The 27,763-nt window shown below is 39.3% G+C and overlaps 2 protein-coding genes across 3 annotated transcripts in view; both read left to right on the top strand.

Annotated features, from left to right (window-relative positions):
* Window positions 1-19,986, top strand: part of AGO2 (argonaute RISC catalytic component 2) — a 36,557-nt gene extending 16,571 nt beyond the window's left edge. Inside the window, exons 7-19 of one of the 2 annotated variants that reach the window (XM_075211673.1) lie at window positions 282-369; window positions 899-1,046; window positions 2,146-2,265; window positions 2,633-2,755; window positions 3,903-4,036; window positions 4,564-4,748; window positions 6,448-6,607; window positions 7,047-7,137; window positions 7,325-7,519; window positions 7,630-7,764; window positions 7,853-7,954; window positions 8,689-8,888; window positions 9,430-19,986. In XM_075211673.1, the coding sequence (XP_075067774.1) occupies window positions 282-369; window positions 899-1,046; window positions 2,146-2,265; window positions 2,633-2,755; window positions 3,903-4,036; window positions 4,564-4,748; window positions 6,448-6,607; window positions 7,047-7,137; window positions 7,325-7,519; window positions 7,630-7,764; window positions 7,853-7,954; window positions 8,689-8,888; window positions 9,430-9,538 (1,790 nt within the window). In that variant the 3' untranslated portion in view covers window positions 9,539-19,986. Of the gene's footprint in view, window positions 1-281; window positions 370-898; window positions 1,047-2,145; window positions 2,266-2,632; window positions 2,783-3,902; window positions 4,037-4,563; window positions 4,749-6,447; window positions 6,608-7,046; window positions 7,138-7,324; window positions 7,520-7,629; window positions 7,765-7,852; window positions 7,955-8,688; window positions 8,889-9,429 lie in introns of both variants that reach the window. The other variant, XM_075211672.1, reaches the window with a different exon arrangement.
* A 4,734-nt stretch (window positions 19,987-24,720) lies between these two features.
* Window positions 24,721-27,399, top strand: RPLP1 (ribosomal protein lateral stalk subunit P1). The gene is made up of 4 exons (XM_075211671.1): window positions 24,721-24,928; window positions 26,503-26,577; window positions 27,025-27,136; window positions 27,276-27,399. Exons 1-4 carry the CDS (start codon window positions 24,857-24,859, stop codon window positions 27,356-27,358), a joined length of 342 nt encoding a protein of 113 aa, XP_075067772.1. The 5' UTR covers window positions 24,721-24,856; the 3' UTR covers window positions 27,359-27,399.
* The last annotated feature ends 364 nt before the right edge of the window (window positions 27,400-27,763 follow it).

The raw sequence follows: 27,763 nt of genomic DNA, 5'->3' as shown, positions 1-27,763 counted from the left end.
TATATATATATATATATATATATATATATCTCTCAAAGAAATTAAAGGTAAAGATTAGTCCAATATTATATATTTGATCGGGTTATCTTTACTGGTCCCAGAAACTAAATACAATCCTCCTGCCAGTAAATGTTCACAATTTGCAACTGCTGCTTTATATAATGTAAATAAGTCACGTTTTGGCCATGTTAAAAGGAAAAAGTTGGTAGTCAGTGACTGGCTTTTCTTCTTCAAATGTATGTAAAAATGTAATGCATATCTTGATGCCAATATCCTTCCAGGCTTAAAAGTGGAAATTACACACTGTGGACAAATGAAACGAAAATATAGAGTGTGCAACGTTACAAGACGACCAGCAAGTCATCAAACGTAAGTATTTTATTTGGGTGCCAGAACTTGGGGATTCTGGAAAAATGTTTTTCTGGTAGGAGAATTGGGATAGTTTTATGTATTCAATGTTTGGTTAGATGGCTATTATACACCATTGTCTGAGTTCTGTACTCACAGAAGCAGCCACTGACTGACAGGCGTGTAAAGGAAATCTCCTGTTCAAATGGTTTGGGATTATTAGAATCCTTTTGCTTGGTACTTCAACTTTTCTAATGTGAACTAATCTTAATAAGTGTGAGTGGTGTCCTTGGAGGCCCAGGATCCTGCAGGAGAGGATTAATAGTATTGGCTACATACCAAGGAGCATTGGGACATAATGTTGGCAGGGTATATTATAGAAGCTCGGTGAGGGCAGATAGATTCTAGTGAGGTATTTGTAAAAAAAAATGTCAAAATATGCAGCATAGGTAATGTAACAGAGTCAAAAATATCCAGTCTTGTATTATACTGGACAGAAATTCAGTGTATGGACTCCAGGATTGTAGATTCATAATATTTCTTTCTACAGATTCCCTCTCCAGCAAGAGAGCGGTCAGACGGTTGAATGCACCGTTGCACAGTACTTCAAGGATAGGCACAAACTAGTACTACGGTACCCTCATCTTCCATGTTTACAGGTCGGGCAGGAGCAGAAACACACCTACCTTCCTCTTGAAGTAAGCAAATCCTCTGTATGTGAGTGCATGTGCTGTGATAGGAGGACAAGTTTAAAGTGCTGCAACTCTTTACTGAAAGATATGTATTCAGTCACACTCCCTAATCCTTTCATTCACCTTCGTGTACATTGCAACATGCAATTGAAGTAGCCTGATGGTGCGTGAACTATATCTAGTCCTCTTTTTCCAAAGAGGAAGCACTGCCTTGTCTGTGATGTAGTGGTTTTTTTTGTTTTTTGAATAGTCTAGTGCCCCATCCAGCAATGTCCAATTTGGTGTTGGAAGTGATGAAATGGTTAACGAAGTAGGTGAAAATGCATCCATATAAGGGGATTATCACTTACAAACAGCTTGTCAAATATATTATTTACGGATATGACTGTTCTTTTCTCCTACTTACTGCCTGGTGGACACTCATTGGGGTTGTAGGGAGGGCAGGAGAGCTGGTCACTTATTGGTTAATTCTTCTGACACTGAAACTCCTCCCCTTTCCCAAGCCCAGTGTTCCTCAATTTGCCTTAGGATGTAAGCTCGTATGAGCAGGGCCCATCTTCCCTCCTGTCTCCATACCTGTTCTTACACTTCGTCTCTACTGTATCTGCCTGCCTGGAGTTTCTGAAGTACTGGTACTTTGTGTTTATTCTGTACTGTCTTACCCTGTATAATCTACTGTTTGTGCCATGTACGGCGCTGTGGAAACCTTGTGGCGCCTTACAAATAAATGATAATAATAATAATTAAACTAGTGGTTTCATGGTGATATCTCTAGTTTATAGAGGAGTTTCATTGGTTATTATGTCTGAACAGCTTGTAAAATTAATTGGAAAAGGTTTGGGAATCTAATGTAAAAATGGGAAGTGGTTTGTAGTCCATGCAGCAGTGCAGTAAGATGATCATCACCATAGTATTTGGTCCATATAGCAGTGGGTGCTCAGCTGCTTTTTCCTTATGGGGTTTTTACACCCTGTACAGAGTACAGAGAAGCTTGTGTGACCCCCTGAGACATCTGTGTATGTGGAAGTGTAGCTGAAATAAGGCTTGTTTTATTTGCTTAGATATGTTTGTGTATAAATGTGTTACTTTGTTTCCCTTTCTGTAGGTGTGTATTATAGTGGCAGGACAAAGGTGCATAAAAAAACTGACAGACAATCAAACCTCCACTATGATCCGAGCAACTGCCCGATCAGCACCAGACCGCCAGGAAGAGATCAGTAAATTGGTAAGAGATTAATGAAAGCTTTGCCTAGCAATCCTCAAAATGGGAATATTTTACTGTAATATTCTCTAGGAGTGTGTAACCAAGGGCATGTAACTTTAGTGTAAATCCCATAGGAATTACCTAATCTAATTAAATTCAGGAACAATCTGGGTTGTAAATGCACCCCAGTAGGTATGTATGTGGTTTTAATGCATTTATTATGGCTGTTCTGGAAATCATTATTCTGGCAAAACTGCAGATGTGTTAACAGAAGATAATAGGACCATAAACCATAAAATATTTTACAGCCTTTAACAAGAAGATAGTGTTTGCCTTTGATAACCAACCATGCAGAACTCCACACTGACTTCTACATGTCTTCTTTCAGATGCGCAGTGCAAGTTTCAATACTGATCCCTTTGTACGTGAGTTTGGTATTATGGTGAAAGACAACATGACTGATGTAACCGGAAGAGTCCTTCAACCTCCTTCAATCCTTTACGGAGGCAGGGTATGGGAAGAACCAAATGCTCCCTTGGTAGACATCTCCACGGTTTTTGATCTTTATTCCATGTCTTGCTGTGCTTGTCTTGGCATTGCTTCTTATAATGGGGTTATTTCACTGGCTTGTGCTGATAGAAATTCCCTCACTGCTAATGATGCACCGTGTGCTGTGTTTCTAATTGTTGGTGAAACCAAGTAGCTACTATCAGACTGTGTTCAGATTAGATATTCTATTAAAATGTCAGTCTACAATTTTTATTCCATAGTCTATATGAAATAAATCCTTAAACTTCCACTTCTGAGTAGTTGTTCTCATACAAAGATAACTTTCAGACCAGTGCATTCAATCAGCCAAACTGCTGGGTAGCTTCAAAGGTGTTTTGTGTCTGTTAATATATCTGCAAGAATAATAAATCCATTTTGCATAATCCATTTTTAATAAATCACAGTAGTAAAGGAGAGCTCCACCATGACCCTAAATCAATAACTGACAACTTTTATCCCCAACTAGAAAAACACGCAGGATCTAGAGTCCACTTCTAAACAGGTATTTAAAACCCTCCTGTCCCTATAAAAGTCCATTCTCTTACTGGAGAATTTAGAAATGTAATTGTTACAGCTGTATGTAAGGTTTGTTCCCCTAGTGACATTTCATGTCCACGGAGTGATCACACATATAAATGCACGTGTGCTCCGTTTGCCTGTATGTAATGTTATTTACTACTCTTCTGGGCAGCAATTATGACCTCCAAATGAAACCTTTATTTATTGGAGAAAAGAGCTTCATGAGAAACTTCTGTATATGTGTTATTTCTCCAGATATATCTTGTGTACACTACTAAAGTGGAGACATTCTGATGAATTTGGCCCTGTAGTGTAGAATATTTCTAGATTTATTACGTGTGTTCAGATGGTCTATTAATGCTGCACTAAATTTAATTGATCAAATCATTACTATTTTAGAAATCTTTGTTAGTCTTTTCCTTGTTTTATGTGCATGTTTGTGCTTCATTACCTTTAGCTTGCAGGATGTAATTTGTGAAATACATTTTGGAGTTGGTGCTTGGTTCTGTCATTACCATCAACAGCTATTACGTTTGTTTGTTCTGTTTGTTTTTTTTTTTTTATTATAATTTTGTGTTTATACGTTTCAGAACAAAGCCATTGCTACCCCTGTCCAAGGTGTTTGGGATATGAGGAACAAACAGTTTCACACTGGCATTGAAATAAAACTGTGGGCTATTGCTTGCTTTGCTCCTCAGCGACAATGTACAGAACTTCACCTCAAGTAAGTCCGTGTCATTCACAATATGTGATGAGGGACTGTACCCACTTTTATGTAGTGTCGTTCATGTGTTCAGCAGTTATCCTACCTATTATCACACACAAATTCTCTAAAAATGGCTAAGAAACACTGCTTTAAAGCCCAAATGTAAGTAGTCGTCACCAACTTTCATTGTAGAAATATTAATTTGGCACTACTGCTGTCCTCACCCTCCCTCCTTTCCATTGATCTACTACTGAGATTACAATACAATTACTGCACCAAGTCTCTAATTGTTTGGCCACTTGGTGGTTAGGGGCAGCCATTCTCCTTCTGCGGAGAGCCATGTGATCTTTGTAAGCACTTTTCTTTAAAAAGTGTTTGTTGTTTTTTAAATTGTGATACTTAAACAATCCTATAAGTTTTTATTGTTGCAGTCAGACTAACAGGGCTTAATCATGAGTTTGGGTTTTGATTCATCTAATCCTCAAGAAATCTCCTGTTATCCTAGAATTGACATTTAACTAACTTCCTGTTTGTGTTTTGTTTAGAACCTTCACTGAACAATTGCGGAAGATATCTCGTGATGCTGGGATGCCCATTCAAGGGCAGCCGTGCTTCTGCAAATATGCTCAAGGAGCAGATAACGTAGAGCCAATGTTCAAGCATCTGAAGAACACCTTCACTGGGCTACAGCTGATAGTTGTAATTCTCCCTGGGAAGACCCCTGTGTATGGTAAGTGTATCCAATGCTTCTGAGCGAAATCTGTCTCCGTGTTACTTGTATTGTGTGTGTGTGTGTGTGTGTGTGTGTGTGTTCTCCGCCAATTACTGCAACTTCTAGTTTGTTCAACTGTATCTATTCACCTAGGTACTGGAAACTTCGGTTTCTGGTGCAGCCATACAAAATGACCAGCAGATTCTACTTTCCTGCTTGTGTATTGATCCCTCCACCTAATAAGTCATTAGTTAGCTTTACTGGAATCTATTCGCATTATAGTAATGCAGGGAAGATAAATCCTGTAGTAGAGATGTGGAAGTGTTTTATAGTGACATTTTACATGGAACGTGCGTTTTTCACATCTGATGAACGGTGAAGACTCTCGGGTTGGACATAAATATGCACACTTGTTATGTCTGTTGCAAACACTATTTTTAAGCTGAAAACCTCTTGAGAAACGTCATGCTTGTTGCATTGCATAGTTTCCTGCGTACCTTTGGAGCACAAATGTGTCAAAATGAGACTCGTAAAGTTCTAGTACTGACAAGTCAATAGATGAACTAATTCTCATACTCCAACAAAGATTGCTTTAACTCAATGTACAAGCATCTGATTCTTGTATATAGTCCTAAAACTCCTCCAGATCAGTCTTATGACTTTGTAAATCTATGCGTCTGATCATCTGGCAGATAAATAACACGGGAACAGACAAGTCCTGCAAAGCAAGTGTTCTCTGTTCAAAGAATAAAGTTTTTGTTGAAGGTGAACAAGAAAAAAAAATAAGCTTTTAAGGCAAGACAGCTGACCTGCGCTCAGTTGACTACATGTCACCGTGCGAAGCTGTCAGTGGAAAGCAGGAAGTGTCTGAGCACTGATCTGTGAGTAACAACTAGAAGATTAAAGGTCGGGACACTAATAATGTAGCTACACAAGAAGAGTTAATGTGCCGCTTTAGTTACTGGTGAAATACATTTCACCAAGGTTCTTAAATTAGTGTAGGCAATGCACAGTAATGCGTGACTGCAGTATCGTGTAATGATTGCAATGTAATGCCGGATGGCAGCATGTGGTAATTATAATGCTTATATATAATCTAAAAGAAAATGATTTATTCCATGTACACAGCAGCAGGCTATGAAACATTGGTATCCTCCCGACAGCTGTTTTGGTTCTCCTTTGTCGCCTTCATCACAGAAATGCCTGTTGGGGTTTACCCTTGTTCTGCAGTCTGCTGCTATTTACATGGAATACATTCTCCGTTTGTGCTGGCTTCCTCTATCATTTTGATGGACTGGTTATTTGTTTTAAGCCTTGCACTATATTTTGCCATTGGCATATGTTTTTGTTATGTGGTTCTTCAAGAGCTTTCTTCTATATTATAAATATATAATTCTGTGCTTCTTGTTGGTTAGAAATACCACTTAGAAATGTTGAGGAGGATTTTAACTGGACTTTTAAGAAAAGAAAAATGGAATGATCAATGCTCAATCATATCTTAACATGTTGATACAGAAGAGATTGGTTTAGAGTTTGTGGGATTACTGCTTTAGTTACGGTCAATTAAAATGGGAAGCAGAATGGTGTTTACTTATGACAGAAAGTAGGTGTCAAAGTAGCTGGACATCACTGGTGTGTGTTGGAGAGATCTGTGCAAACGTTTATTTATATACTGCTATTGCAGGGTGTTAACACTCTTCCCACTTTTCTTTTCCAGCGGAAGTGAAACGCGTTGGAGACACTGTGCTAGGTGTTGCGACTCAGTGTGTGCAGATGAAAAATGTGCAGAGAACAACGCCACAGACATTGTCTAACCTCTGTTTGAAGATAAATGTCAAATTAGGAGGTGTCAATAACATCTTGTTACCCCAGGGCAGGTAAAGTACCAAGTGATACATATAGGGTTATATAGACTGACCATTGCTTGCCTATGTAGAGATGTGAGAGTTAGATTCCTTAGTTTTGGACACTCTGAGAATTCACCTTAGGTCTTGCTAGTGGGAAATGACCTAAAGTACTTTGTCATAAAAATAAGTGTATAACTGCGCCAGTGACAAGACTGGGCACATCCGGCAGCCTTGGCAGCTGTATACTATACCTCCATGATTGTCTTGGTTGGAGCGCCTCCTGCAGGCATTTTACGGACCTGGCTGATCTAGTGTGAGAATATGCAGACTTCTGCCCCTACCTTTATACTTTTTTTTTTATTGGTATATAAAAACTATATAAATTTAAGTTGGGGAAAGTGAAAAATCTACAATAATAAGAAGGATGCTCCTTCCCACTCATGGACGTTTGTTTTTCTTCTCCACCCAGACCTCAGGTGTTTCAACAGCCAGTTATATTTCTTGGAGCAGATGTCACCCACCCTCCCGCAGGGGATGGAAAAAAGCCGTCAATCGCTGCGGTAAGGATGTTATGAGTGAATGGTGCATTTGTCTTTTCAAGATGTCCATGTTCTAGTGCGGTTTTACAATTTTTATCAGAACTGTTCCAGAGCATAAGATGCTGGTATTTGTAGGACTCACACATAGACACAAAGTCTTTAAGTGATGTCAAACAAAAATGTAAGCCTATGATTTTGTTATGCTTAGGTTGTAGGTAGCATGGATGCTCACCCCAACCGATACTGTGCCACTGTAAGAGTACAACAACACCGTCAGGAGATCATTCAAGACCTGGCCACCATGGTCCGGGAATTGCTCATCCAGTTCTACAAATCGACACGTTTCAAGCCCACAAGGATCATCTTCTACAGGGACGGTGTGTCTGAGGGGCAGTTCCAGCAGGTGGGTTGTGGAGCAGTACTTGTAGGACCATAGTGGTGTGGAAAGTCCTTATTGTGCAGTAGATTTTAACTTCTGTTTTATATGTATACAATGTAACTCTTTTTAAACAGGTACTACATTACGAGCTTATTGCTATTAGAGAAGCTTGCATTAAATTGGAGAAGGATTACCAGCCTGGCATCACCTTCATTGTTGTACAGAAAAGACATCACACTCGTCTCTTCTGCACAGACAGAAATGAACGGGTAAGAACAACCCTTTCCATTCAGTGTTTGTCTCTATTGTCTCTGGTGTGGTTTATACTTCAATTTTACTTCATGCATCTTTCGCTAGGTTGGGAAAAGTGGAAATATTCCAGCTGGTACCACAGTGGACACAAAAATCACCCACCCCTCGGAGTTTGATTTCTATCTGTGCAGTCATGCTGGAATACAGGTATGTCCTTTTTTTATGTACATTCTGCCATCAGAAAATGTGTGCCCCTCCCTTCAAAAACTCTATTCTCAGCCAAATGTGCACAGTTGGCCTATTAATGTCCTTACAAGATGTTTTAAAACCTCGAGTGAATTCTGTTTCAAAAAGTTCCAATGTTTTGCACTCAAACACCAGTTTTGATTGGTCGTGCTGTACTCACACCGATGTCCAGCTTTATCCCCATGGTTCCAGTGTTCCCCAATAGAATGAATGAAAATACAGGATTTTTATACTTGTGTTTAAATCCTTCCTGTGAATCCGTTGAGGGACACTGGACATGCACTCTTTCTGTATGCTCTAGTTCCCCAGTTTAGTTGTGTTTTTTTTTTTTTTTTTTTTTTTTTTGGTTCCTTCTCTATTTCTGTCCTGTGGGGTTTGGTTATAAAAATAAGTTTCCTGCAAGATATGGATTTAGGAGAGGCGTGGAGTGCTTATAGGAGACTATATCCCCAATGGGTTCTGTTGTCCCCCAGTGGACTCCAGAGAAAAGGATTTAGGAGAAGTGTAAGAATCCTGTTTTCCCTAGTACCACTTACATCAGTCAGGCACCATTATCTTGCTCCTAGTTTTGACCTGCCCTTCTTTGGAACCAGAATGAGCCTGGTGGGGCATGTTGAGGGGAAGAGGGTGGTATCTTGCAGCACTTGTGTCATTACAGGGGTAGAAGTAACAAACATGTTTTTATTGCATTACAGGGAACAAGCAGACCCTCACACTATCATGTTCTCTGGGACGATAACCGGTTCTCCTCCGATGAGCTGCAAATTCTCACTTATCAGCTCTGTCACACTTATGTCCGTTGCACTCGATCCGTGTCTATCCCTGCTCCTGCATACTATGCACATTTAGTGGCTTTTAGGGCCCGATATCATCTGGTGGATAAAGAACATGACAGGTAAGTCTACAATAGTGCTGTTCTCTGAGATAAATGTGTTATACAGCCAGTAGATAAAATCTTCATATTATCATTGGGAAAACCTAGATTTTCCTTGTTTTATCAGTAGTGTAATGTACCTGGTGTGTATACCCCAAGAAATGGAAGGTTTTTCTATACTGCACAGCTCTTGGCCTTTACCTTAGCTCCAAGCATATAGTCTGCTTCATAGACCAGGTGTAAATGCAGAAGAGCCTATCTTAGCAGTCTGTTTCCGTGCTACCCAATATTGTGGGCACTGTTCCTGATCAGGTGCTTATAACACACTCATTCACACACTCGCACACATTCACACACACACATTTAATAACAGCTAATTAACCTTCCAGTATGTGTGTGCTTTAGTCAGAATGATTTACTTTCTCAGTTTAGAACTACTTAAATAACTCTTTGTAAATTGTCATAAGCTGTTATACTTGGCTTGTTATATTGAATGATAAATGTGCTTTGTGTGAGTTAGGTTCACAAATGACGAACCTCTAAATGTAATGTTTTGTTCCAGCGCTGAAGGTAGCCACACTTCTGGTCAAAGTAATGGGAGAGACCACCAAGCACTTGCTAAGGCAGTTCAAGTTCATCAGGACACACTGCGTACAATGTACTTTGCTTAATTGGTGCTGGTACCCAATGTTACAGAGGCACTACCGAAGGATTCACGCCAGACCAGCTGCACTTAATTGTAATGTAGCACGCCAGCTACAGTGATATTCAGCAAAAGTGCAATCCACCATCACCCCGTCATTGTCCCTCATTCTCCAACCAGCCTTCCGTCCAGACCATGAATACTATTCTCTTTGCAACACACATTGCATCACGTGAGGTTTGTGAAATATGGAAGCGTTTACAGAATTACCCTTGTAATACAATTTGAACACTTTTCTCTCAGGGCTTTCAAGAAACGCTATGAAATGGGTTTGTTTTTTTTTTGTTTTTTTTTTTCTTTGTAAGGAAATTCCGTGTTGAAATGTTGGATAAAATGTGATGGCCTGGAAAAAGAGGAAGAAAAGACATTTATCTTGAAATTTTAAAGCCTTAATTATTAATTTAATTTATAAAAAAACAACTTTTGTTCCTCTTTTGAAACTTGTGTCAAATATTCTAGTACATAGTGATGTAAGTAACTGAAATCACCAGTATCTATTGAGGTCAGATTTGACTAAATTATGAATATCATTGTATTCATATTTTTATTTTATTTTTATTTTTCTGTGTGCCATTTGAAAACTTCTCTATAACAAAAGTTTTAAGTTCTTGCATTTGTCTGGCTGGACTCTGACTTTTCCAAAGTTGCTTACCGATACGGGTCTGTGGCAATGAGGACAGTACAATCATGTTAAGCTAATGTACAGAAGAATTCTATTTTAGCAGTATTAATGTGAGATGACGTGCTATTTATTTTATTTACACAGAGCATCCTATTTCTATTCACATATCTGTTATGTACTTGGGCTAAATGGTATCTTGTTTAACCCTTGCACTGACAATGTGACCTGTAGGGATCCGGATCTGACCCTCCCTACAGGACCACTGGCAGTTGAATGGATTAAAACCTCATTTCATTAACTGCTCCACTGCTGTTTGGCTTTGCTAAGCAATGTCTGGTTGATGTCCCTGTTTGCAAACGGACGATGTGAGGAGCGGCCACAAGGGTTTAGAGTTTACGGGAAATTCTTAATTTTTCTTTCTCATGTAAAAATAGCGTGTATGCTAAGGGTTTTTTTTTTTTTTCCTTTAATATTAATACAGGGATGCTGCACCTTTTTGTCAGCAGCAAAAATCTCTGAAGCGAATCTAGGTGATGTTGCTGTACACTTATGAAACTCTTTAAACCCAATTCTAACACTCCTAAGACTTGTCTCTAGGATACCCACCATGTATTGTTGTGAGGGAATCTTCATTCCATCATACTACAGACATATGCAACCTGGTTTTTTTTTTTTGGTAGGGGGGGGGTTCTAGTTTTCCTTTTATGATTTAAGGAATATGCAATTAATGATGACCTAGAATGACCCGTGAATCTGTTTAATTTTAAGCAATATCTTCGCTTTGAAAATACAGTAATATGGGTTGAGTTTGTGAAACTAGTGGCTTGTTTGTACATTCTGTAAGTTGCTAACATATTGTCCTGGTTTGAGCCTTAACGCTTTCAATTTTGCAATTGAAGATGGCAATTTTTATTTTGAATCCTAGATGACACATAATTGAAGGCTCCGCTGCTTTATATAGAGGCCTCTGTTTCAGCCATCTACCTGCCTGTCCGATGATTGTGGCTTCATTATTTTTTATGTATGAACTCGTACTCGCTGGCGCTTTGTGTTTTTACTTGCGATTTTAGCGTGGGTAAAATGCATATAAGCAGATGACACTAGAAACCAGTTTCCAGTGCTCCCATGCCCACTGGTGTGGGCTTTGTGTTTTCCTGATCATATGAGGTCCACTGGCTATTCATCTTAACGCTACCTAAAGCGCAGCTGAAACACGTTTGCTGTGTCTTTACTAGTGGTAAACACAAGTATGAGTAGCTTAATATGCACAGCTTTACTGGATGCACCAATTCCTTGTCAGATACATTGTCCACTATTGGTGTTTTTAGGAGATGAACATGCAGCCATTATTTAATATAGACATTGCGTTAATGTTTCCATTGACTGGTAAATGTCATGAGTCTTTTGGACATTGCCTTGGCAGTCATACAAAAATGGAACATTTAAGATTAATTTTGTCCAATTTCCCCTTTTTCTTTCCGCACACCTTGACAGCTACGCGCACTGCATAGGAAAGTTGTTTCATTTTGTTATATCCCCTCCCCTCTTTCATTCAGATAGACAAAAACAGGTCCGTATGGTGTGTTTGTATGGGGTTATTTTTGTTTTTATGAAAACCAATTATGTAAAAGGATTATTTAACACTACACTGTTAACCATGTATTTAACGTTTGATCATGGCTTCCTTTTTTTAGAACCAATCCAAATATTTCCTTACTGTGAATGAAAAGGGCTGGTGGTGTACAGCTGTGTGATTCTGTATACATAGGATAAACTTGAACTGCCCCACCCGGCTGTAAGGGTTGAATGCATTTGCCTATCTAGCAGCAAGCCATACACTGTTATTGACATCTGTAATCTATCCAGTTGTGTTCAGAAACAGCAATGTGACAGAAATGTCCTTAACTAACTGCGTGGTGCTTTTATTTTTATATAGAACTGAAACAAATCTATGCATTGATAATGTTTTGGGGGAAATACGATGATTTTCATATTCCTAGTGTCAGTAGGCAGATTTGTTTCTGTTGAAAAGTTTGCACACATCATAAACGACAGATATTTATATATGTATAAATTGTTGCACTAACGCACACCACAGAAAAGTAATAAACCTTTTTTCTTTTTTCGATGTTGTAGTAATGTTTATATAATTAAGGGAGCCGTATAATACTTTAAAATTAATCCAAATCAAATGTTTTTTTTTTTTTTTAAATTTGCTATTTATTACCCCCAGAGCCCTCATCTTTAAAGTCTGTAATGGTAATAAAATCTTTGATACAAATGTTCTCTCTTCTGTCATGTTTCACTGTGTGTTAAAGTTTGTGCACTTTCCCTTGAACAGTCATTGCATTGATTTGCAATTTAGTCATGAAATAATTTATAACATATTTAACTATAACCTGTAAGGATACGTGGGGTTGAACGTTTAAAGCCGTATACTTGTAAGACCACCACCTGTTGTCCATATTCACTATCCTTGTATTGTATTCCTGTTCTCCTGACCCCTAATCTAATCCAGTTAAGTATTTTGAGCAGAATATTTAGGTCCTCCAAATGTTCATTTCAGTATGCCTTTATAATCTGTTGGATACATGATTATAAGAATGAATATACATTTATGCATATACAGCCCCCTACTTGTGTGGGTTAGTTTTCTTTGTGGAATGTTTTAATGGCAATGTATATAGATAAATACCTCCTGTGCTTTGTGTCCTTTACCCCACCAGCATTATTAAACTGCTTTCTATATTTGACAATGAGGATATGGGCCCTTGGAATGGGACAAATTGAGACACTAGCTGTCTGTAAAATCAGTTAGTAGAGGAAGGTTAGTGTCGCACAGGCAGTTTGTAAACGTTGTGTTGGCTCTTGGAGCCTTTGTTTTTGTGTGTGCACATGAACAGTGTAGATGCTGCATCCGATGGTGTTTATAGAGTCTGCTAGTGTGATGGGAATTTATGTTGCCTGTTACATGAAGACAAATAGAGCTTATAAACGCTGGTGTGACATTAGCGTGATGTCTGAGCTACAAGATGGCATTATATTCCAGTAAATTGCTAATCTGTGCCTGTTCCTCCCCATTGTAATCTGTGCCAGGCTCAGACTCTCCATCGGTCCCAATGGGGGGAGAGATGCAGAGATTGTTGGATCTTTTTGTCCCTTTAGTTTGTCCTGAATTTCCTGATTTAAGATTCCATGTCTGCTGCCAAAATATGATTCTTTTAAATCTTGGATAATGTAAAACTAAAGCCAGACATAAGGCCTCACGTTGGTGCGAAGCCTTCCCTAATAAGGGGGTGTTGACCTCTGTCCAGCTGCGCACCTTGCCAGCCAATACGGTACAGAAATATCAGCTCACTTTCTCCTCACGTCTCTATGGGACCAAGGGTAAACCAGCTGAGATTTCGGTAAAAACCCCGCCGCTGTCTCCCCAGACTGTCCCGGAGACGCACTGCGCCCCCCCTAAGTCAGGAGATCACTAATGACACCGTAGATTGACTTTTGATAGTAACTAACTCCTAGTGGATTGGGTGTGAGGGGTGATGAGGACTACATTGGAGCTAGTAAACAGTCATTTAGCAGCTTGCACTGTGACAAGCATTAAGGAAATAATTACCAATCAATGTAAGAGGTGTCTGCAGTGTTACCCCGTTACTGTGAGACGTCCAGCTGATCTCTGCATAGTCACCATACAGTGTAACTATATGTGGTAGTGTGCTATAAGGAGCTATATGGTAACATCTATTAGGCAAGTGGGCACTGAGGCCTGGATTGCCCTAACCCATTTTGATTTTTGTTAACAATGAAGGGGAACGGGGCCCAAACCAGTATGTTGCCTAGGGACCCCCATGGGGTATTAATCTGTTACAGTGAATGTATCTTTCAGGTACGTATAGATTTTGTTTGGTGATTGGGTGCCCCGTTTATTTTTATCCAGTGAAGACAATCTGGCTGGCATTTTAAGCCATAATTCCTTTGAAAATGTTAAGCAACTTTTACATTTTGTAGTAAATATCGCCCACTTTATACATATTGAAATACTTTGTGCACTACTAAAGTACATATTTGTCTATGTCCTTTTTACTGTTCTAAAAGCTGTTTGAAATAACACTTTATAACTTGCGTTTTCTGTTTCTACTGAATTGAATGGATCTGTGTAATTCGAATAGGCTTTAGATCAACCTCTATTTGAGCCCCCCTCTATTATTTAGATAGAAATGGACAGATTTGAAGCATTGGTGTAGATTTTGATAGTGTTATCTAATCTACAGGAGGTCACATTGATACAGAAAATTGTTTTCTTTGTCACATGTTTGAAGTTAAGAGAAATACATGTGGCTTTGTGATCTTACAAAACTTTGGGTCTTCCCTTACCTTTGTGTTAATTATGCGCATTCAGCCAATCGGTGCACTGGGAATTGGAGCAGTCTGGTTCCTAGAGAATTGATAGGTTGAGTAATGGCTGCCTAGGTGTGATATACTCTACACGTCTAGTACCTACCTTGCTGTTCCGTGTTCATGTTATGTCTAATACTTATGTGGTCTGTGTGATATGCATTGAAAGAGGGGGGGTTTTCAGTGGTCGTGTAGTTAGATTTTTGTATAGAACTAAATATAATTGACTTTCAATGCTACACTTCTCCCCCTCTCACCGTAGACCTACGCAACAAGGTTTACAGTTTTTTTCCCTGCAGACAGCTCCTCAGGGGGTTTAGGATTGGGGAAAACATAAGTTTATTCCCACTAATTGGTGATATTTGTAGATATTGTATGCAAAGTAACTAACTTGTGTAAAAACACAGAAAATCCTGTCCCATCCTTTACCCCACAACACAACAAGTTTTAAGATAATAAGAATGAATTATGGTGGCCGGGTGTGGCTGACAGAAGTCTCTTCTGTAAGGGAGTCTGCTTCTGGGCCTGATGAGGGTGTTCCCATGCCCGTAACAGGAACATGGCAGAGGTATGAATTAGTCACAGCTGGTTTCCAAAACTTCTCCTAATTTAATGATGGCACCTTCTGTGAGTCATTTCTTCAGATGTCAATGAATAATCCTCTTCAGTGGCTCCTGAATGCTACGTTTGTGTGTCCACAAACCGCTTAGTATGGCAGTGGCCGCAGCCATATTTTCGGCTTTATCAATATTCCTGAGACTGCAGCCTGGCGTGGCACAAAGAGAGAGAGAGGGCTGCGTTCTTATGCGTACTGGCTTTGCCCACAATATGGCTGCATCCACTGTATGTTGCTGTGATGAGACTTTTGTCATTCATGGTTTAAAGGTAAAATCCCACAGACCTGGAAGCAGTATGTGTAACCTGATCTTGGTGTCAGCCGGTCACTGAGCTGCTCAGTGGTCACATGATGGTGGGAGGAGATGAAGGGTTTTAGATTATGAAGGTTCCAAAGCCTCATTGCTCAATACATCGTCAATCGCACAACACTTGGAAAACTAACTCACTAATAACTTGAAATGAAAACACGAAGGAGAAATGATCTCCCTTACTGGTCACTGAAGTGATTTGTTTTAAATAAACACTTCTTGATTTTCCCAGGATATTGCTCCCAATTGTAATTTAAAGGTTCTGTAACTGGAATAGAGATTTTACACAAAGTTTGAAGACAAAATAAAGTAAGTGCTGGTTTGCCTCCTATGGTCACTGTTATACCTCCCCCCTCCCAAAGTAGGGTAGTTTGTGGTGGCGTGGGGGTAAAGCTTTATATTTTATTAGCCCGTGTTACACACAATCCCAAGATGACCTTTAGTAACAGTTATACTGCAGTATGTGTATCCTTCCTGTGGTAGATTTACTAGGACTATTTTTGGTATATTTGTAGGTTAGCTATAAATAGTAATGGATATATAAAAAATGGGTCGTTGTAAACCTAATTTTGCGCCTCTTTCGGCCTCTTATATTTGTACATCTTGTAAAGTACTGTTTGGAATCTATTGAATGTAACGACGCGTCAATATCGCTGCAACAGCGTTTTAAAGTGTACCGATAACCTGCACGCACTGGAAGCAGCTGTAATGTGGGCTGGATGAAGTCGTGATGACTGTATGTATTCCATGGGAGCTATGGACATCAGTGGGGTGTGAGGCAGTGGTGATGTCACCAGTTCCTAGGGATTTGTAAGGCCACATTATCATGAAGGTTGACTTGGCCCATAAAACGGCTGCTTCCGTCGTCTAGATGACAGGTACTTTTTAAGGTTGCAATGTTAACCTGTAGAAGTTATTAATGGCTACCTCCTAATGTATAAATGTATGAAATATGCTTGAGATTCAGCCAAACTATACATATATATTTTTTTTTTTTAAAACAGCCAAAACCATTGCCTGATTGCATACATCGAGCCACCATAAAGCTGCCAACACTCCAGGCTAGCTTCTGGCTGTGCTCTGTGCTGGAGTTATGCAGAAGGCACTTCCACCTCTATGGACAGTTACCAGTGCATTTTATATTTAAGGTTGTGACGCTATAAAGGTGCTAATCTTTTATATTGTGTGTGTTGTCGGAGACATTAGTATTTTGTGAGGTGTTGTCGGTCTCATCATGTGCAGCAGTGATGGCGATATAGCTGTAGTTGTCATTTAAACATTATTAGGGATGCTGTATAAGGTGCTTTTGTTTACAGGTAAACTGCTGCCGCCAGCGTTATCTTATTTTTGTAAATGTGCGTTTCTGTCATGTTATAATTAGAGTTAACTCAATAGTTTAAAAAAACAAAACAACCTAGAATTTTGATACTTTCAAAATGCTTTACATTGCGGCTCAGTGTTGCTGGGATAGAGCACGTCTGAAATTATGAATTCACAATCTGGATAGTAGCTTGTGATAGGAAATGAGGTACAGATTGTGTTTTCCTAGCTTGCCCCTTGAACATAGCAGTCTCTGTCCTCCATCTGAACGAGCCCATGCAGCAGCCATAAAACCATTATATTGGTTACCTGTAAATTAAACTTTTTACTTCTCTTGCAATAAGCAGTTTGTAAACCAGATAACATGGACCCCAAAAAGAGTTGCCCGATAGAATGTATTACATATCTGAGGTTTGGGATCCCTGGGTTGCAGACCTCTGTTCAAACCTGCATTGTATCCACAATTTGGCTAATTGTAAAACCGCTCTCCCCCTAAAATAGGGAATTATAAATGCTTTCCGTAGAGCTGCAAACCCTATATATGGCTTCAAGTCTGCTTTTCAAGCCCTTTTCCTCACAATACCACAGATATATAGTTTGGAAATAACATTTCTAGTCTAGGTGCAGATCTAACCCTAAAGCTTTGATTTGGTAACTGGCTATCTGCAGCATTTGTCTGCTTTCCCTGCTAGTCATGCGTTGTTTCATCTTGTGTGTACTTTTATATTTGAGTGTCGGTGTAAGTTGCATTATCCCATACACTGCAAGTTATTTGCAGCTAGTTTCTCCTCTGAATTGTATCGGCTCGTACATGATAGAAGGTTGTAATGCCGTAAAGGACTCTGTCCTTGTTCGTACCATAGCCAGGAAATGAAAAGCAGTGATCGGTAATCGTTTGGGATTCCTGCCCGCTGTAAACATTCTGAATTTATAGATATTCAGAGGTTTCCAATGTACACAGAGTCAAAAAGTGTAATGTTACTTTATTTTTCATGATTACCGTTTGTGGTTGTGATCTCTGCCCTGAAGCAGCTTATTGTGCCCATGGGAGATCTTGTGCACAGTCCAACCCAAATGATTAAGTCATCTCTACTGTTGGGGACCAATGTGAAATACCCATACTCATCTGAGCATTGCCTGAAATCCATCATAGTCTTCCAGTTTAAAAAAAAAAAATCTGTTTAATATTCAAAATCTTGCTTGTCTTGGCATTTTTCTGATATACAAATACTCTAAAGCCAAAGAAGTCTTCCGTAGGGTCTGCCTTCACTTGAATGCAAGATATTGCAGTATTTATTCTGAGAAGTGTGAAAGGGAAACAGATTCAGTACTCTGAGCAGGGCATTGGAACCAGTTATTCTAGCGATATGTATAGGGGGGGTCTGCATTGTGGTCTTATGGGCGCCCAAGTGTTGCAACTGTGCCATAACTGGGCATCTCTAGGAACACGTTCTTTTCCTACCTGCTGCACAGTGCCCTCCTTTCCCCCACCAACTTGTTCCATATCCAGACTACCTCAGTTGACATCTCTGCTTATACATAGTGGGGTTGAGCAGGAAGGAGCTTCAGAACATTGCAACCCCAGCAGCAGCAAACAAGTTGAGTGCGATTTAAAATCCCTTTGTGGTTATACCTACAGCGACAGACTGGCGCTGACCAAATGGCAGACTTGTTAGAACAACACACACCTTGCTTCCTTAGTAACCTCATAGACTTTGCCATACAGTATAACCACCAGATGTTTTCTACCAAACTATAGCAGTTTGATTTTTGTTTTTTAATATATGGCATATGAGATATTGTTACCCCATTGTGCCTTTTGTCAAACCTTTTATATGTTGTACATTGCTGCAAATGCTTTGTATTTGCATCACAAAAGTCTTTTTATGAAGTGTTTTGTAGATGCCTAAAATCAAAGCCCACTGTCTGAAAAATCAGTTTCAATCAGTACCTAAACAAAATACTTTTAGTTTGTGATGGGCAAGCAAAATTATAATTTTAAGTCTTCCTCAAGACTTCACTTGAAACCATTTATGTAACTTGCCTTTACCTGAATCTACATAATCGTTAGATGTGGTTTGTAATCAACAAACAATAGAGCAACATTCCTTTTTAAATGAAATTGAAATATTAAAGGCATTGTGAAGCGTTTAAAGCGAACACATTAAGGGTGCTCTCCAAATGTTCAGAGACTGCACCATTTGCTCCACGTAAGCTATATTTTTACAAAAAGTTAATCATGCGTTAAAATGCTGCATATCCTAACTTATCCGCATCATTGCACTTTCTCAATGTATGCCCTATACTTGGAGAAACACAACTCGTGTTTTTTGGTTTTGTTTTGTTTTTTTCACTTAGAACAATCATACTTTGGGCAACAAAATGGAAATGTAGGTACCTCAAAATAAATCCTGAAAATGCTGCATAGTATTCCTTTTATCAGTTTTATTTCCTTGTAAAAGTTTGCGATCTGTCTTTTTATAAACTGTTTTTACTGTTTTAGTTTATATATCTAAATATGTAGTATATATTTAGCTGTGCTCATTAGTCTACCTATATTCCTATCGCACTGCCTTTTGAGCTGTACATTATTTTTTTTTTTCTTTTATTTATTTTAAGTCAGTCAAGGATTCTGCAGATTTGGCATCTGAATGTAGAATCTGACAGGATGCTGTATTTGGAAAGACAATATATTCTCCTTCTCCCAAAAACCCCAAAATGTTTTCTACCTATTTGTGACACTGTATATTAATTGATATTAACAAAAGTTACTGAAAACAAGCTTTGATTTCATTTTTAAAGTGGAGTTTATATTGTCTTACTGTATGTTCACGAACTCAATTTAACATATGTGCAAAAGCTCCCTAAAGCAAATAAGGGGTCATTTTGTATTTGAATGCTTGGTAGACAACCTAGTTTGCACTATTTTTTTGCAATAAAATTGTTTCACTGACAGCCCTGTTTTTTTCTTACTCTCTGTATCTAAATACTAAAAGCTTTAGATTAAATGTGGTTTAACTTCTCTAAATGCTGTAAACTCCTGACAGACTGATGTGAATGAAATTTTATCAAGTTTTTTTGTAAGATGTCACTTTGTCTTTCTCCCTTTCCCCTCAATAGTACATTGTTAAATAAATAAAATAAACTCTCTAAGATCTTCTGGTGTCTTTATTTAAAACTGTTTCCCAATTATTCACTCTCCTACAGTCAAACATGGCGCATGTTTCACATGTTAAGTCCATTTTGTGAAGGCTATTTCATTCTTTGATTTTAAAAAGGCAGAATTACATTCAGAATCAAAGAGAGTGAAATAAGAGAAAAGAGAATTGTGGAGAGAAAGTGGTTGGTGACGTTGTCCATGACTGTATTATCCCAGCCTTGTCCATTGTTTCGACATGTAGGACGCCCAGCACATGCAAATCCCACTTGCTGTGTTAACATACATCATGATTTCTACCCACTATGCAATCTGGTTTAGGAATAATAAGATACAAGGTGCTCAATGATACACAGTAGCCAGGGAGCCAATTATCCACATAAGACTCCTCATACTGGATTTAATCTTAAGGGAATGCACCAGTCTCATGTCTGACGACCTATTTATTTATAATGTGTTTGGATTTTTTTTCTTACAATAAATCAAACAGTATTGTATAACTTTATAGCTTAAATCAACAATGATGAGACATCAGGATTACTCTTATTATATGGGCTGTGGAATTAATGGCACTATAGTTGATATTTCTCTCCAATAAATATAGACTTAAAGTCTAGGAAATATGAATATTAAGAATTGTATCCAATACAGAGCACAAGGGGAAAGTTATAATGGATGGAAGGTCACCATCTCAGTTACTACCTTATGGCTTGGATAGAAAACACAGAGGCCGTCTCAAAGCATAGTACCCAAGAGGTAGATAAAGCGCAGGTTATGGGTGAAACGTTGTTAGGCCAGAACACATATACTGACAGCCAAACATCGGAGACAACCATTGTTGTGAGCCATGGGTAGGAAAAGCCAAATGCACACTGTATCACCGTCCGGTAAAGTGGAATAAATTAGTCTAATCAAACTATAAAATACAATTAAAGTAGACAGCAATAAAATTTTTAAAAAGGTGAACAAATTCTTAATATAACCGCAGATAAGGTTCTGCATATTTGACTCTGCCAACTAAATCTCTACATAGTACAGATGCCACAGATGAAACTCTGCATATTAAACTTGGCAAGAGATAAGACTTGGAATATTAGACTTCTATGGAGTCCGTTTGTGGATTCGTGAACATATCTCACTATGTGAATGTATCTCACTAGACTCTGAGGCACTATGTGAAATGGAGGTAGTTGTGATTGCGAAAAAGGAAAACCAATTACAATAATCCCAGTAGGCAGGACATCTAGACTTGCTATAAAAGACACAACATCCCCGACGCGCCTGCTATATTTTCTGATTGCAAAATATCCCGGCACTTGCAAATGACGCCAATTAAAATGGCGAGCGTGATGTTTCCAGATTTAAAGCGGCAACGCCAGGATCTGCTGCCTCTAATCTAACGGTTAGAATTACAATTAGGGTAAATGGTTCTACATTATAGAGGCGGCAGGACCTGGCATTGCCGTTTTAAATCCGGATATGTCACTGTTGCTATTTTGACTGACGTTATTTGCAAGTGCAGGGATTTTCTACATCGGAAAATATAGATGGCTTGTTGGATGTCTTTTTTTTTTTTTTTGTCTAGATTTCCTGCCTATCAGGATTATTCTAATCGCCATACATTATTTTTTTTTTTGCAATTGTCATTGTAGGATTTATAGCAAACACTAAAACATACCCCACCCCTGTGAAACATGCAGGTATGATCTTACTAAAGCTGCAAATCTCATCCCCCATATCAGTGGAGGAGATGTAGATAACAAATCAAAGAAATTGTGTAACAGTTGGTTTGTGCAATCTGGTCCGTATAATGTAGACGGCTGTGTGGTAAATTCAAAATAATATTGTCGGACCATAGTTTCAGTGACATTTTGCGTACCGTGTTGGCAAACATTCCCTGTGTAGACAATTTAATGATTTCTGCCAGGGCACCGGAGAGCGTCTAGTAATAAAATAATATAGCACCAATTCTTCCCTCTATTAAGTAGCCTAGTATCCAGCATATAATATAGTCCTACCAAATAGCATATAGTTCAGAATATCGTTGATGTTCGACATAATACTAAGGTGTTATGACCAGGAATTCACACCTGGGTGCCCCCATACACAGAATAGGAGGAACACATGAGAATTGAACACAGAACAAGACAAAAAAAAACATTATGTAATTGTCCATATATAAATTAAGGATACTAAGAATTACACAAAAAAAAAAAAAAAAAAAATGTATGAGACAGGTACTAATACATACACAATAACAAACACCCAGAACAGAACTGGTACCATATCAGGGGTATGCTTTAAAAGAAAACCGCGCCAATAGTTGCATAATATTATTTTGGTTCTTATCACTCACTAGATGGGCACCACATGCATAAATATTAATATTAAAAACCCCTGAATTACAATGCCCCCAATTTTAAACAGCCAAGTATGAAGCAACCTACAAATTAAAATGAAAGTAAATATGCCTAGAAAATGTGGAGGTTATTTTGTACATTCTTCATGAGAATGCAGCCAATCATCACCGTTTATAGGGCGCCTCAGATTACGCAACGCCAATCATTATAGTTACGATGTACATGACAAAAATAACTGAGAAGCTTGAAAACAGCGAAGCGTAATAATTCTGCATGATGGTAATGTCAGGTAATGGATCAGCGATGTGTGAACAATTACAGGTACGGAGATGAAGGCTGTGGGTGCGAATAAACAGCACAGCATAAAATTCAGTAATAGTCATGATGGGGGACGTACGAGGAAGACGGAATATGAGACGGAAGATGAGACGGAAGACAGAGAGGACCATTTAAAATGCCTATCAGCCCAGTAGGATCTGGTACCGCATGAATGTTAACAAAAAGAAAAAGACAGATTGGTTCCTGTCGCACTAGTGAAGAGCACCAACCCTGTATGGATAAGTACCGCTCATTTAATGCCAAAAAGGGGTGCAACCCATTGCTATAAAATACATATTAATAGATAAGGAAAGAAGCAGAAGATTGATGGGGTGCACTGGAGCTCTATAAACTGGTCTAATATTCCAATGGGTGAATGTATATTGTAATAAAACGTAACTTTTATTGATCACTAAAACAGCGAGAGATCTAAAAAATATATATAAAAATAATAGTACAATGAACTAGCTGGATGCTCTACTAGCCTGATATGATGATAATCGGGGTTAGAATTTGTAGAGCCTAATGTCTAGAAATAATCTGTGAGGAGTAAATACCTCCTATCTAGATCTAGTCCGTAATCTCAAATCTTAGTCGCACTGTATCTGGATTGAACTAAGAAATAATAACGTATTCCTGTAAACCGCTGCTGTCCCATAATAGAAACCTAGCTGGTTAGCATAGTATATTTCTGGCTAGCTAAATAGCTCCCTGACAGCTATGGGTTAGCTGATACACATGATGGTAATCCTGCCAAATAAATAAATGGGGATGTTGCTCTCAAGACAACAGGGCGATATTAACGAGACAAATGCAGATTATAGGGTGTGATTTGCTAACTGCCTAGATAGCTCTCCACTAACTCTGGGTATATTGGAGCAATCAATCATTCAAAGTATCCCCTATTGAAGTATAATGGGGCTGAGGCATCCAGCGGAATGCTGACGCGCGTTTCGCTGGTTGTGCTTAGTTTTGGCCAAGACTAAGAACAATTCAATCCAGATACAGTGCGACTAAGATTTGAGATTGCTGATTAGATCTAGATAGAGGAGGTATTTACTCCTCACAGATTATTTCTAGACATTAGGATCTACAAATTCTAATCCCGATTATCATCATATTAGAGAGCATCCAGCTAGTTCATTGTACAATTGTTTTTATATATATTTTTTTTTTAGATATCTCGCTGTTTTAGTGATCAATAAAAGTTACGTTTTATTACAATATACATTCACCTATTGGAATATTAGACCAGTTTATAGAGCTCCAGTGCACCCCATCAATCTTCTGCTTCTTTCCTTATCTATTAACCTCATGAATGTTAGTCTGGAAACGCCTCAGTGATGTCGCTGGTTCCTATATAATTCACAACCTGTAAAAATGTAAATGAATAATTATCTCAAAATATTACTTGTTAACCTACATAAATTTACATCCCTAAAATATTATTAAATTAATAACTACAAGTAAATATCAAGACAAAAAGGTTATTTAGATGATCAAAATGAAACTCAAAAATGAAGTATCGCAGCGGTTTTACTTTGCAATGTGGAATTAATAGAGGCTGCATTTAATATCAGTATTACATATTTATAAATTATCAATGTTTTCTACTGCAGCAAGCAATAAAAACTAAAATGTTTGTGTACAAGTTTTTTGAAGTCCAAATATAATACGAAACTAAATACAGTATTTACTATGGGCGCCAGTACAATGTGCAGTGTTGACTTATTACATTATAATACACATACACCCCCCTATCTGCTCCTATCCCTGCTGTTCAGTGTCACCCTCTGGGCTCATTACATTTACTTTTCTCTTAAATGAAGCCTAGAGGATTTGCACGTGATTACATTTTAATGTATCAATAAAGTTCATACAAAAAAAAGGTGTACGGATTACGGAACGCAGTGTGTCACTCCCGCTCTCACATAAACCAGCGTGTGTGTGGTTTTAAATAAAGTTCTAAAGAAAAAAAAAAAAAGCAGAGACGGCGGGAGGGCTTTGGCCGTTGAGTGACAGGCGCAGTCTGTATAAAAGCACCGGCTCCGCCCCCTACCGGCCCCTTTCGCTCAGTGAGTTTGAGGTGCTCGGTTCTTCAGAGAAGCTAAGGCCTGATCTCCATCCGGCGACTAGCACCCTCCAGCTCAGCCATCCACCCCCGACACAACGCTCCTTCTACTCAGCCATGGCCTCCGTGTCCGAGCTCGCCTGTATTTACTCCGCTCTCATCCTGCATGATGATGATATCACGATCACGGTGAGGAGACGGGCACTGGGGGAGAGGGGAAGATGGCGGCGGGAGCGCTGCGGTGACGTCACTTGGCTGAGTGCCCGTATGTAGCCCAGCGTTCTTGTGTTCTGTGGGGTAAATAACAACTGTGGGGCCCAGGACCCCCCTGTACTGTGTGGGGGGAATGTGGTGGGGGCTTATTACACTCCACATGGCCGGATCTCACTATGTCCCTTATCAGTAACAAAACAAAACTACAACTCCCAGCATGCTCTGCCATCTAGAGCTTATAGTGTTCCAGCAGGGTGGCTGGCAGGGCATGATGGCACTTGTAGTTCCCCTGCAGTTCTTGTCTTAGAGCCTAAATGTAGCTGTCTGGGTAATAATGTGATGATTATATGTCAGAGTTCCTCCAGATTGAGGTTATATTCGGGTTATTTACAATATATAGTTCTGAGATACAACAGGTAACTGTGGGGTGTGCTTAGTGTTTATAGACCAGTAGGCCTGGGAATCTCCATGGTGCTGGAGCCATATAACATGGTGGCTGTTATAGTTTTATGTCTTAAATTGTGGCGTAGGTTGGAAGCACTGTAATGGAACAAGCAGTCTTAATAACACAGCAATCCAGGTTAAATGTACATTAAACACAAATAAGGGTTTATTTGGTACAAGGGTTTTTAGTCATATGCTTTTTAATGCACTTTTGATTAATAAATTGCAAAATTTGGACCAATATGTACATAGCCCAGTGCGAAGTGCATTAGAAATGATGAATAGCTATTTCCTATCACATGTTCTAATATTTGTTTGCTGTGTCTAACATAGGGGGCTGTGCATTAATGTGCTACCGGTTCAGTAGGTTGTATTGTACTACATGGAAAAGGAGATGAAAGCTCATGACTCATTCACACAGATAAATGTAATGGCTGTTTCTGGGACCATGTGACCTGGGGATATTGTGCTGTGATGCACCTTATATAACTATTGTATTACAACCAATATGTGACTTGCACGTGGCTGCAAATGTTACTGGATGTGCTACATGGATTATCTAGTATTTTAGACTTGCTGGTCGCATTCACTGAGCTCTGCTGTATTGTGTCACTTCTATGTGACGTTGTTAAGTATTGGCTGCTACGTTCTCATGTTGTAACAAGCAGAAATTAGAAATAAAACATTGTGGAGCTGGTGGTGACCAGCAGTTAGTGGAATGGGGTAACTCATCCGCTGTGGTCATCGCTGCTCCTGTTACCCACTTGTTGACTGGACTGCGCTGGTAGAAAGCTGACTTTTGGGCCCAAAATAAGTCATGATCAATATCTTATGAGTATTTGGAGACGGGTGAAAATGCTGTTTGTCATGGATTGAGGGATGTGTACAATAATTGTCCCAGTTTGGTTCACGTCAGTAACAAAGATGCATTTAATTTACAGTATTAATGATTTTACCTGGAAGCTTTTCCTGTTAAAGTGGTAATTTCTAAACCTATCCAAGGTCTAATGTTACCTGGGATTACGGTCAGTAATATTGTCCTCAAGTTATGTCTAATCTTAAAATTTTCACAAGTGACCTTTTTTTTTTCCCCCCTGTCCCTCCAGGAAGACAAGATCATCGCTCTCATCAAAGCAGCGGGAGTGAGCATTGAGCCTTTCTGGCCCAGTCTGTTTGCAAAGGTAACTTTCTCCTTCCTTTAAAACGAACAACGCAGCAGGATTAGGATGGTTTAATCCGTGTACTGAGTGGGGGGGTGGGGGACTGACACCTAAACTGGTCTGTAGGAAAAATGGAAAGGTAACGTGAAGATCCGTTACACGGGGTGATGGGTCTGTGTAAGTCTACAAGTATAGAGCATGCATGGGGGAAACTTGTCTATTGTGCGAGATCTATATAAACGTACACTGATGGACATTAAATGAGTTAATGGGCAGATTGGGTTTTAGTCAAATCTACTGTGGGAAATAATTACACAGATTGCCTTGTTACCCTCTTACTGTAACTATGGTGGTCCCTGAGACCCCCTTTCTGTACTGAAACACTGTTATGAGACGCTGGATGCAGCGTTATACATGTATCGCTCACCCGGTGCGCTACGATTCTGACCAGTTTCCTGTTCTCCGCAGGCACTCAACAACATCAGCATCGGCAGCTTGATCTCCAACGTCGGAGCCGGTGGTGGAGCCCCTGCCGCTGGATCTGCCCCTGTTGCAGCTGCAGCTGGCAGTGCCGCCCCAGGTAACCAATATTCTAGTCTGGGGGGGAGGGGGGGTTGTTTCGGTGTACTGCGCGCTGTGGCTCAGATTCAGGACCACAGGACATGGGTGTGGGGAGGGAGCCCTCCAGTCGGGGTAATGGTGCATTTTGTGTTTTGCAGCTGAAGAGAAGAAAAAGGAGGAAGAGAAGAAAGAAGAATCTGAAGAATCAGACGACGACATGGGATTCGGGCTCTTCGACTAAATCTTTTTGTAAGAGGACTTGTAATAAAGAGAATATTCTCAGCTCCGTCTGTTGTGTGCAGTGTTGTGTACAGAGTAATGTCGTCATAGCGCTACAAACATACGAGGGCGATATATATTTATATATTTTCTCTATCTCTACAACCCTGCATGTGAGCAGAGATGGGATCTACCACTGCTGCTCTGAAACGTTTTATAGGATTTATTTAACAAATCGGGTCCAATAAACTAAACATTAGTTTCATGTGCTTACAGTAGTGTAATGAAAGCGTTAGTCTAGTGTCCTTAAGGATTGTGTGCTCAGATGTCTGATTTTCACTATTGCCAGGAGGTCCGGTCCAACCGAGAGCCAGGGAGCCTTAAGTCATTTACATGCATTTGATTTAGGGATTGGTCCCTATGTCAT

Source organism: Mixophyes fleayi, chromosome 5 (genome assembly GCF_038048845.1).
Source record: "Mixophyes fleayi isolate aMixFle1 chromosome 5, aMixFle1.hap1, whole genome shotgun sequence".
Classification (NCBI taxonomy): domain Eukaryota; kingdom Metazoa; phylum Chordata; class Amphibia; order Anura; family Limnodynastidae; genus Mixophyes; species Mixophyes fleayi.
Note: the sequence above shows the minus strand (reverse complement) of the source record. Positions and strands in the feature narration are given on the sequence as shown.